General features: G+C 32.7%; 2 protein-coding genes across 5 annotated transcripts in view; one reads left to right on the forward strand and one right to left on the reverse strand.

The window, feature by feature from the left end:
- BBS9 (Bardet-Biedl syndrome 9) overlaps positions 1-12,604 on the reverse strand; it is a 399,441-nt gene that overhangs the window by 128,492 nt on the left and 258,345 nt on the right. The window lies entirely within an intron of this gene.
- Positions 1-12,604, forward strand: part of LOC138692688 (chymotrypsin-1-like) — a 54,161-nt gene that overhangs the window by 778 nt on the left and 40,779 nt on the right. The window contains exons 2-7 of one of the 2 annotated variants that reach the window (XM_069815813.1): positions 3,150-3,238; positions 4,122-4,213; positions 4,665-4,806; positions 8,202-8,315; positions 9,130-9,273; positions 11,657-11,891. The exons of the other annotated variant lie outside the window; for it this stretch is intronic. Of the exons in view, the coding sequence (XP_069671914.1) occupies positions 3,150-3,238; positions 4,122-4,213; positions 4,665-4,806; positions 8,202-8,315; positions 9,130-9,273; positions 11,657-11,818 (743 nt within the window). The 3' untranslated portion in view covers positions 11,819-11,891. Of the gene's footprint in view, positions 1-3,149; positions 3,239-4,121; positions 4,214-4,664; positions 4,807-8,201; positions 8,316-9,129; positions 9,274-11,656; positions 11,892-12,604 lie in introns of those variants that run through there. 2 annotated transcript variants of the gene reach the window in all.

The raw sequence follows: 12,604 nt of genomic DNA on the forward strand, positions 1-12,604 counted from the left end.
AAGAGTAAACAAACTTATGAAACTCGTAGATTCAGACGGAAATATGTTATGTTCTATAAAGACATTTGTTACAATGTTCAGATTTTTGGGCTTATTGTAATCAGGATCATATAAAGAATAAATTTTATTTATTTACTTTCACACAAAATGGAGATTTTCTTTTTCTGTCATATTAAGGGATTTTGCTTTGCGTACTCAATGTCTACTCAGTATATCTGAAATAATGTAAATTATTTTAGAAGTAGATAATAAATATCATAAATTGTATCTTTGTTTCAATTCCGTGTGAAATTTAAATCTGAAATCTACATTAAATCCCCTAAGCAAATCATTATATGGATAAAGTGCGTATAGACCGAAGTTTTATATGGTACAAATATAAGGAAATTTAATAATATAAATTGCCTAAATGCTACAAAACATTTTTACCTGCTAAGATTTTTAATTTAATGTATAATTTTGTTCACTATCTGATAACATTTTATTCAGGTGCGTTTTAAAATCTTAGATTGCATGTATCTCAATTCACCATATTTACATATACGCCCACTTTCCGGCAAACCCCTCAATTGTTGTGTAGTTGTGGGACACTTCCTTATAAAATCTATTTTTAATTTTGCGTCAGTCGTACATAGTTCCGTCATTACCATACAAAATACAGATACAATATGAAGAGTATCGTGTGTATTTCAATTTCCGTCTTTCCAACCAAGAAAAGTAGCCGGGTGGCAACTAATCTCAAATTCGTCTTGACAGGAGGACATTTTCATCTCCTCATGAAATTGAAAAACAGGTTGAAATTGTATTTGATCCAATAATAACATAATAGTAATATACGTTACAAGAGCGGTATGTCGACATTTTCATGTTCGAGGAAAAGATTGAAAAAGCGAAACGTAGTTGAGCTTTTTTAATTCCCGAGAACATGAAAACAAACATACAGCTCGTGTATCGTAGATTATTTTATGCGAAGATCGTTTATTACATACCTGAAAGACGAATTTCTAATTAGTTGCAATGAAATCTCCATGTTGGTTTCTGTTTAATGACTGCAACTTCGGAAAACCAAAATATCTTTCCTCCACATTGTTGCTATAAAATATTTTCTGTGTTTACTATACTCCAGCAGGCCGTGATATACGTCTTTCTTTTTTTCCCCCAGTCCATAAATGCGAACTTAAAACAAACGGTAAGGTTATGTAATGATTTATTTTTCATTTTAATATTTTAACAATATTATTTATATAACATATTGCAGTAATAACATCGGCATCTGGAATCTTGTTGATTTTTCCACGATTTCCTTAATGTTACTTGTATCAGGAATGCTATAAGTTTCGTGGAGTAGTAGACTTTACTTAATTTTTGCAAATATTTAAAAACAATAATTAACATCGCAATTTAGGTGAAATTGCAGTGGTAAGTTTCCAATTTATAATTATTACTACGTTAAACATCTCTAAAAATAATATGTTAAAAGCCTAAAGCAGTAAAATGAATGTCGCGCTTAAGCGGTAGGAAGAGGGAAATTGTTATGTGTGTTACGTTGGGAATAGTGGATGTGGTATTTCTCACTTACCGCGTAATGGTTCTGTGCGGAAAACAAGCAAATACGCACGATCTCGCACAAATACATTTGCGTCCTAACCGAAGCGAAATAAACAAGTAAACTGAGTGAATCCATGGTCCTGTAAAATTAAGGAGCAAGAATTTTGCGAGAGGAAAGGTGACTGGAGCCTGATGGCAATCGCATCAACTCCTATCCTGGGGCTACAAAGCATGGAACCTCTGAAATCTAATGACTCTGGAAGCAGTGAAGTCACGATTTCTGAAAGCCACCTTGGGTATCTCCATATACACATGTCCAGGCTAGCATACAAACTCGCCAGGGAACCCTTCTTCATAGAAGTTCTACGTATGAGGCTCCCATCTACGGAGAGCTCAAAGAAACTTCTACAAGAAAGGGAGAAAAAGAGAAGGGACATATGGTTGGATTTTTATACAACAGAAGCCATGACAAACAGATCCTGGACCGACGCAAATCAAGATCTCCGACACCTAGTGAACTCAATAGCGGTGCATGGATACCACCACAAAATATGCAAGACCAAGTGCTTCCACGAACCCGGGAACAACTGTGTGTGTGAACTGTGTGAGCAACCGTGTGACCGGTACCACGTAACCAAGTGCAAAAAACGAATGAAATCCCTGGTAGAATTCTGTGAATAATGAACAAGGTGAACAGTTGGAGGGAAATCCTCGGTAGAACATTTAGAACAAACAATGTGAGCAACAAAGTGCTAAGTTCAATCTGTATCTTATGTAGCTTAACTACCTTATGCACGACTTGTGCGCAATTATTCTATTATTAATATTCTTCAACATTTAGAGTTTTATTTTATTTTCTGGCTTCTTTTCTTTCCTTTATTCTTTCTCCTTAAACTTTTCCTCTCTCTGGTTTCTACTACCAGCGTACCTTCTCCAAACCAGTGCACACACATTCAAACGGGTACGAGGAGTTTCCTGTACATTGCTGTGTGTTTCATTCACGTATTGAAGGCAAGCAGTGGCGGTTTCATGTCGCTCTACAAATTCTGTCTCTACAAGCAGTGAGAGGTGGTTTCGTCAAGAATGAGGAGTACTTTTTTGTTGTTCTGTCGGACAAAATGTAATAAGTTTACTTTTCTCAACGGTTCAATTAGAAACATTAATTGCCACGCTGAATAATAATAATAATAATAATAATAATAATAATAATAATAATAATAATAATAATAACATATTATTATTATTATTATTATTATTATTATTATTATTATTATTATTATTATTATTATTATTATTATTATTATTACTGGCCACTAAGTATGTGTTTCTATAATCCTTCTGTACGTGCATGAATATTGATATTTTGATCTTCTCCCTAGAAAAGCGGTGACCAAACTGGGTATCGTTATTACATCGTGTAATCAAAGACATTCATACTGCGTCTAGTTTGAGGGTTAGCGCAATACATCATAACAGGTCGCAGTGCCTCCCTCTCGAAATGCCATTCCATATGTTTATTTTTCCATTAATATTGTCTGACCTCTTGTATAATAGATATTACACGCTTACAGCATTTCTCGTTGTCTGGAATATATTTACAGATTTCAGCTCGGCAGAAGAAACACAAAATACTTTACAGCCGAGAATAATTGGTGGAAGGAACGCCACGCGGAATGAGTTCCCATTTGTGGTAAGCGTAATTTTCTACACTTGCTTTCTTTATACCAAAAGATGCAGCTATCTCAGTTTTAAATGACCAAAAACTGAAATGTTTTTCTTTTGAATTCACCGATTTAATTGTGGTATTATTCGCAGCATTAAAAACCAACAAAATTGTTTCGAAACGTGCAGGACATACAAAGACGAAGTATCTGCCATTTTCTTACTTGTAATTCTGTAAATATTGAGAATAGGACCCATGTTTATATCACATTCTTTGCTCAGAATGTCTTCGGAAATAAGCTACGTAAAGGACGGTAAATCCTCGTGAATCACCCTATCATTGCTATTCAAATTCACTTCTTCCTTAGCTTGTAATGTATTGCAATAATAAATAATGTGATGGTATACTGTATTACGTACTTTTCTACGACACAGGGAATTCCCAATTCGGGGAGACAAAAATTAAGAAATAGGGGAAAATGTCAGAAGGGAAGGAAATTAATTTCGGTAAATATATTTTTCCAGAAAAAGGATACTCTCGAATACAGTTTCGGGAAATTGCACACGAAGTAATGAAGCAGTGCATGCCGACATTCGTAAATGTTAAACTACTGTATTTATGAACAAAGATTTGAATATGTGAATATTTGTGGAGAATTAAGTATAGGCCTCTCTGCTTATGTCATAGATTTACGAATGAAGTCAAATGTTTTTGGATTAAAGAGAACATTTGTCGTAGTTCAGGAAACGAATGTGTCTATTAAGTGATTTCATTTAAGTCTTTTGAATAATAGTTAAGCAAAAGCTACAAATAATGATAATCGCAGCATTTTAAACCGAAACATGTAGAACATAATATAATGAGAAATTAACTATCATTTTCGTAAACAATTTTTGTTTTACTACTCCAGGTGTCTCTGTTATATCATGGAGATCCGCAGTGTACGGGCACGATTTTCAGCCGGTATCACGTGCTCACGGCAGCTCACTGTATTAATGGCACGTAAGTGATTTCTACCGTTCGTGGGTATACTGGGAATTCGTGATAGCCACCGAACTCGGACCCAGTGATATGTGGTAATTCGTTGCTGATGGTAGTTCTTTGTATTATCGGCTCAGTGCAGTCCTTGGGTCCAGGGTTGAGGGGGACTAATAGATAGATAGACACTTTATATTTTACAAAATGTACAGAGATCAGAATTTGACTGGTATTTTGCATGCTACATTTTCTGATCGGCGGCCGGGTAGATCAGTTGGTAAAGCAGCTGGCTACGTAAGGTCCGGGTTCGATCCCGGGTGGTGACGGGATTTGCTCGTTGTCAAACTTACAGGGGCTCTACTTCCATGCTCCCCAAGTTCCTCCATGGCGTGTGAAGGGGATACCTTTAAATTTTACATTTTCTAACCATCTGAATTTCAAAGAATCGTTCATTCGTGTGCTTTCTCTTTTCAAGGACATATTATGAATGGACCGTGAACGCTGGATTCTACATTAAGGGTGACCCAAATACTATTGAACGAAAAGTGAAGTGCTTGAAACTCCATTATAACTACGTAGTCAAGGGGAACACAGCATTCGACATCGCCATCATGGATGTGAGTACGTGCACAAAATCTGTCCGCACTGAAGCGAACTTAGTATCTGACACTGGCAATCGCAGTTAAGTTGGTAGCACGATTCCAGATTTGAAACAAAATTTAACCAATCTCTCAATTATTGTAATTAGGGGAGAGTTGCGTAGTATCGGACATCGGGTAATATCGGACAGTGCGTTTCTTTTTTTTTATTTTATGTTATTGGGATATTTTACGACCTCAACCTCAACCAGGTAACTTGCCCCGACCAGAATTCGAACCCGGGCCACCTGGTTTCGCGGCCAGACGCGCTGACCGTTACTCCACAGGTGTGGACCAGTGCGTTTCTTTCATCTACCACCATATGATAGTACCTGAACAACATGGTTACGTTTCTGTATGCGACATCACAGAAACGTAACCATGTCAATCAGGTACTATTATCGTATGGTAGATGAAAGAAACTCACTGTCAGATATTACCCGATGTCCGATACTACCCAACTCTCCCCTATACATAATTGATATCTCATTTCTAGATAATTGAACAAAAACTATTGATGTAGTAAAATTGCTCATCACCGTGGATTGCTTGAAGAGTTTTTTTTTTTTTATTTTGCCTTTTAAGCCATATTTGACTTCATACTCTTTTGAAAATATTTTTAACTAACGTCTCGAAATTAAGTCGACCCTATTATATTGTACGTAATTAGTTACGGTATGTCATTTTTAAGTTTAACACTTGCAATTACAAATGCATATTGAGAAACTAGTCCACATCAGCAGAAATAATCTAAAGAGTCAAATACGGGGAACATGGTGGTCAGAATTCCTAAGAAATAATTGCTTTATTTCTATATAGAGTCCTTCATTAGTAACAACAACAAATTTTGCAGTAATATACTGAATTAGAAGATGTCTTCACCCTTATGAGAATTGTAACTTAAATGTTTTTCCTCAGTACCCTTCAATTGTAATTTTAAATTTAATATTAATTGTGAGTTTAATTTCAATTGAGGCGGGTATATGCAAACGGGTGTAAGCGACATTTCTAGAAAAATGATTTAAGTGCATCGAGGGTAAACTAAAGCTTTTAAAATTTCAGTGGTAAAGGGATATATCTTCTAACCACATCTTAAACTAACATTTAAAAGTGAAACTTCACGGAATTTACTAATTCTTAGTAACTTTTAATCACATTTTACGGACATAACATAAGTACACTTACATCCCTTTGATTCTGACCGCATCAATTGTGTTCTTGATAATGTAGTTGTTATTTCCTGGTAGACGGGAAGAGAAAGTCTTATCTCCACCTCGTTAAATAAATAAATAAATGAATAATAATAACAATAATAATAATAATAATAATAATAATAATAATAATAATAATAATAATAATAATGGTAATAGAATATCCCTGTTACGAAGGAACAATGAAGTTAAGTGCAACATGGAATATTTTTCAGAGAATCAAAAAACATAATCTTATTGATGTATAAATACATATACAAATTAATTTAAAATATTAATATATATATATATATATATATATATATATATAATGAGAATAGAAATAAAGTAAAATATTATACCTTTTGGTAACTTTTAAATAGTACGAAAATAAAGCAAAATATTATACTTTTTGTTTACTTTTAAATAGTACTAAATTAAAGCAAAATTTTATACTTTTTGGTTACTTTTAAAAAGTACTAAGTAAAGCAAAATACTTCACTTTTTGGTTACTTTTAAATAGTACTAAGGAAATCAAAATATTATAGCTTTTTGTTACTTTTAAATAGTACAAAATAAAGCAATATACAGTACAATTTAGTTAATTTTAAATAGTACTAAGTAAAGTAAAGGATTATACTGTCTTGTTACTTTTTAATACTACTAAAATAATGGTTACTTTTAAATAGTACTGAAGGAAGGCAAAACTTTATACTCTTTGGTTACTTTTAAATAGTACTAAAATAAAGCAAACATTATACACTTTGGTTACTTTTAAATAGTATTAAAATAAAGCAAAACCTAATCTTTCCTCACTTAGAAATAGTACTAAAATAAAGCAAAATAGTACTTAATTTGGTTACTTGTAAATAGTACTAAAATAAAGCAAAATATTATAATTTTTTATTATTTTTAAAGAGTACTAAAATAAAGCAAAATATTATACTTTTTGATTACTTTAATGCGTACTAAAATAAAGCAAAATATTACACGATTTCGTTACTTTTAAATAGTACTAAAATAAAGCAAAGCATTACACTTTTTGGTTACTTTTAAATAGTACCAAAAATAAAGCAAATATTATACTTTTTGATTACTTTTAAACAGTACTAAAATAAAGCAAAATATTATACTTTTTGATTACTTTAATGCGTACTAAAATAAAGCAAAATATTACACGATTTCGTTACTTTTAAATAGTACCAAAAATAAAGCAAAATATTATACTTTTTGATTACTTTTAAACAGTACTAAAATAAAGCAAAATATTATACATTTTGATTACTTTAAACCGTACTGAAATAAAGCAAAATATTACACGATTTCGTTACTTTTAAATAGTAGTAATATAAAGCAAAACATTACACTTTTTGGTTACTTTTAAATAGTACTAAAATAAAGCGAAACATTATACTCTTTGGTTACTTTCCAGCAGTACTAAAATAAAGCAAAATAATATATCATTTCCTTACTTTTAAATAGTAATAAAATAAAGCAAAACATAGTCTATGGGTACTTTTAAATAGTACTAAAATAAGGCAAGACATTAAAATCTTTGGTTACTTTTAAATAGTACTAAAACAGAGCAAAATATTATACTCTTAGCTTAGTTTTAAATAATACTAAAATAAGGCAAAACATACTCTTTGGTTACTTTGAAGTAGTACTAAAATACAGCAAAATAATATGGGGCATATTCATAGACATTTTTAGATCGGGCTTCTGGTGGATGATCAGCGTTTTTCGTATTCGTAAACCAGTGTTAGCGATAGGATATGGTTTGAATTCTGTACTAGTAACCAGTGGACAGCCGGGGCTAGCTTAGTACGCTCGTAGCGCGTGCTGCGAAATGTCTATGAATAGCACCCTAAACTTTTTGTTTACTTTTAAATAGTACTAAAATAAAGCAAAACATTATACTCTTTGATTACTATTAAATAGTACTAAAATAAAGCAAAACATTATAGTCTTTGTAGTCTTTGGTTTCTTTTAAATAGTACTAAAATAAAAATAAATACTATAAATTTTGGTTACTTTTACGTATACTAGTCAGATAGGGATGTTTTAATATTCACTCCAATATTGCAGTTGCGTCTTTGTTCTCCCGAACAGCGATATGTAAAAGCATAGAATTAAATGTTATTAATAAATTGATGTAACAGATATTGGCATGCATTTCTGTAGGTTACACAGCCCTTTGAATTCAACGCTGCAGTCCAGCCTGTTAATTTCCCAGACTTCCATCAAAAGTTACCAGTTGGAACACAAGCCACCGTAGTCGGCTGGGGTTCAACCCAGGTGTGTATTATTAAATAAATTTTAATCGTAAGATATTTCTTCAATCTGCGCAGAATTTTTCATAATAAAACCATAAATATTTACTAGTTATTTGGTAAAATTTTTAACAGAGTATATTTATAAATTTGTTCAATATTAAATACATTAAATTTAGAATAAATTAATTTAGTTAGATAATCAAAACGTTTCTTCAAACAAATTTTAATTATTCGGTTTTGTAATAAATTTAAAGAATGAAGATTAATTTTCATACTTCCACCACAAACAATAATACCATATTGAACAACAGAATGAAAAATGGCCAAATATACATTGCGTAGAACTCTAATGGGTAAGCAGCATCGAAGATTAACGAATTTATAAATTGCTTCACGAAGCCTCTCACAAAGATAAATAATGTGATGGGGTCATTTTAATAAACATTATTTCAGAATAATCCTAGTTTAATTTCTTTGTCAGGCTATGAACTTATCACACAACCGTCGTACATGAAAACTCATACTCAAGAACATTTTGGCTAGTAATGACCCATATAAGCTTGAAAGTTTACGTAAAACGATGATATTTTTTAAATTTAATTCGTATTTTTGCTTGGTTGTCAATTTGACCCCTACGCGAATACTAATGTGACAAATTAATTAGCGAATATTTAAGTATTTAATTATTTTATTTCAGTATAAAGTCCGGATATGAATACTCGATGAACCTTACATATTAACTTAATATGTGAAATTCAATTTCAAGCCTTCAATGTGTGACGATTTCAGAATTAGAAATGAACAGTAATCAAGTTGTCACGTATTTCTGTCAACAGTTTCAACCAACATTAATACTTCCGTTAGTGCTACAAACATTGAAAGTGGTTACCATTTCAAAAAAACAATGCAAACAAAGATGGACGAATTTGGACAGAACGATCTGTGCCGTTGAATATACCACAAAGAAGAGTTCCTGCTATGTAAGTTAAATAAGGTGTTTTGTGCGAGATCGTGCGTATTTCCTTGGTTTCCGCACAAAACCAATCCGCGGAAAGTCTAAAATTCCACATTCAGTATTCCCAACCTAACACACATAACAATTTCCCTCTTCTTATCGCTTAAGTGACATATTGATTTTACTGCTTTAGGCTTTTAACATATTATTTTTAGAGACATTCAATATAGTAATAATTATAAATTGGAAACTTACCACTGCAATTTCACCTAAATTGGACTGTTAATTATTCTTTTTAAATATTTGCAAAAATTAAGTAAACTCTACAACTCCACTAAAGTTACTGAATTCGTGATGCAAGTAACATTAAGGAAGATGTGAAAAAATTAACATGATTCCAGACTCAACATAGACTGTGGGGAAAAAAAAAAGACAGATGTATATGACGGCCTGCTGGAGTATAGTAAACACAGAAAACATTTTAAAGGGACAATGTTGAAGATAGATATTTTTGTTTTGCAAATTTGCCGTCATTGAACAGAAACCAAGATGGAGATTTCATTGCAACTAATTAGAATTTCTTCTTTCAGGTATGTAATAAACGATCTTCGCACAAAATAATGTACGATACACGAGCGGTATGTTTTCTTTCAATTCTCGGAAATTAAAAAAGCTCAACTACGTTTCGCTTTTTAAAACTTTTCCTCGGACATGAAAACTTCAACATACCGCTCTTGTAACGCATATTACTATTACGGTTCCATTTGAGGGTAACATTAGTTACCATGGGAAGTACAGCCTCAACAGTCATACTGGAGAAAATATCATTTTTACACTCTGCTCAGACAAATGTCATATAATACGTTAAAATAGCGACAATATAGTGCTTTAGCCATAATATTTATTTTGACAACTCTTCTAGTTGTCATAGGAATATCGACAGAACAATGTGACAACTGTATCATACGAATGACAATATCTTAATATACGTTTCAAAGTGCTGCATATGTACGTATCAGAGGTCTGCATCGGACGTCTTCGCTCGAGCGCCAACTAGTTCATAGCATGATGTGTGAAATTGTCACAAGCGATAAATCCTCGAACGGTATAAGCCGAGGGTTAGATATTTGTTCTTGTTACAGTGATGAACTGTGTAGTAGCATCATAGATGTTTATCATTTCAAAACTTTGCAGTGTTTAACTAACCTCTCCATAGTACAACTACAAACCTTGCTTTAAAATGTAATATAAATGTTGTAGGTAAATGGTTTTTTTTGCCCCCCCCCCACACACACACACACACACAGATGTAATTTTCTTTTTTTCACGTCTGATAGATGTTATTGGATGTAAATGTAATTATTATAAACGGAGAACACAGTCACGATAATGCAAGAACTGTATCAAGTTTTCTAGTAATAATAATAAAAATAATAATAATAATAATAATAATAATAATAATAATCTCTAATTATAATTAGTGTATCAATCTTTGCGTCCGTAACATTTGTGCAGCATGATTATTCGTTTTATTATATTTCCTGTGACGTTATCTCTGTACTAATATCGTTATTAATCTACTGCTATATCAATAATATTTTGTAAAACGTTTCTACATTGTCGCAGTATATACGCGGAACACTATGTATTGACCTATCATATTATATATGTGGTAAATCAAATATTGAATAATTATTAATTAGTAATAATAACTTATATCGAAGTTTTTCATACTATTTCATTTACAACTTCATGTTCCTGTTTTGGTACGGTCTACTGATTGTTCCATTAAACGTTTGTCATAAACGCAGAAAATAAAGCCTTATTTTTACCGTGTAAGCAAAACATATGTGTATCTTATCTGTCGCCTTCCATACAAGATAAGACATGTCGGTGAGATGACCTTGTACTGTGCTTCTATTTATTACGAGCGTATCACGACCAATCGTATCTCATTCGAGGGTGCGACACTCGACCGAGTTCAAGCGAGCGATTTAACTCCAATGGAGCACTCTGGTACGTATGTTCTCGATACAAATCTACACGCTTTACCCAATATATTGGATGTATATTAGACATGGTGCTCTGGACGAATTGACATTCAGTACAATCAATTTGTCAAGATATTCTCAATGGCAGTATTACCAAATAGTTAAGTAATTCGTACAAATTTTAAATAAAGTAAGACGTAATTCAGTTCACTTTTTTATTAATTATGGAAAATGTATTTTGTGTACAATCCAGAATAATCTTATTTCGGTGTATAGTAAATTCGTTCATTAATTGACTTTTAAATGATAGCGCAAGAAATTTAAGAGAATTGTTAAGAAAGGTGTAACGCATGAAATGGATGTATTTGTGTTATCTTCTTCGCAATGTTTATTCTTTTGTCTGTTTTCTGTTTAAAGGGCGATTCTGGAGGCCCCTTGATGATACGATATGTCCAGTGGGGCTTAATATCTAGAGGTACTACCAACTGCATAGCAGATAAACCATTGAAATTCCTGAAAATATCTATGTTTACGAAGTGGATTAAACACTTCAGCAAGATTCCTTGTCAGAAGAATTGAATCAGAAGGATGTTCACAACATTTTTTTCCAATGAGCATATTGAAGTTTTGAAATAAACGTATTATTACTTTCTTTGGTTGACGTTTTATTTCTATTAGTCTATCAGGAACAGTGTCTGAACTCAGTGTCACAAAGCAACGGACAGAACAGCAAAGACCTTCATGGACGTCATTTATGTAAGTGTCATGATTTCTGAACACAGAAAACACTAGAAGAAATCAGGAAAGCCATGGCGTCAATCATTCCGACAGTAATGTTTTGTGACACATATGATTTCTCCTTGAGGGGTAGACCTAAATGACTTCATATAGGACATTCAAACAGTAGATGTTCAACCGACTGAATATCTCCACACGAGCACATCGATTCTTCTCCAGTCTTAATTTTGAATCGTTCAAAATAAGCTCCAAATTTACCATGACCTGATATAAATTGTGTACTAATAAAGTTTGGAGAGTAAATTTTGCATTTCAGTCGATCATATACCTGAGGAGTGTCGCCTATGTACATGTACGCAGTTAGCTGTATATTAATTTCGGTTCCCGTAATTTTCCCCAGGGCTGCAGCATATTCCCTACCTTGTTTAAAATATATATCCAGCAGATACTGAAGCAGTGGAATAATTCATGTCGAGGAATGGGAATTCCAGTTGGAAATGAGACAGTGCACTCGTTGCTATTTGCAGACGATCAGGTGATAATTGCGCAATGTCGAGAAGATGCAAAATTTATGGTAAGGAAACCCCTTGAAGCATTTGAAGCAGGTGTACTGAAAATTATATGAGT

The sequence above is a fragment of the Periplaneta americana genome, chromosome 17 (genome assembly GCF_040183065.1).
Source record: "Periplaneta americana isolate PAMFEO1 chromosome 17, P.americana_PAMFEO1_priV1, whole genome shotgun sequence".
NCBI classification, from domain to species: Eukaryota; Metazoa; Arthropoda; class Insecta; order Blattodea; family Blattidae; genus Periplaneta; species Periplaneta americana.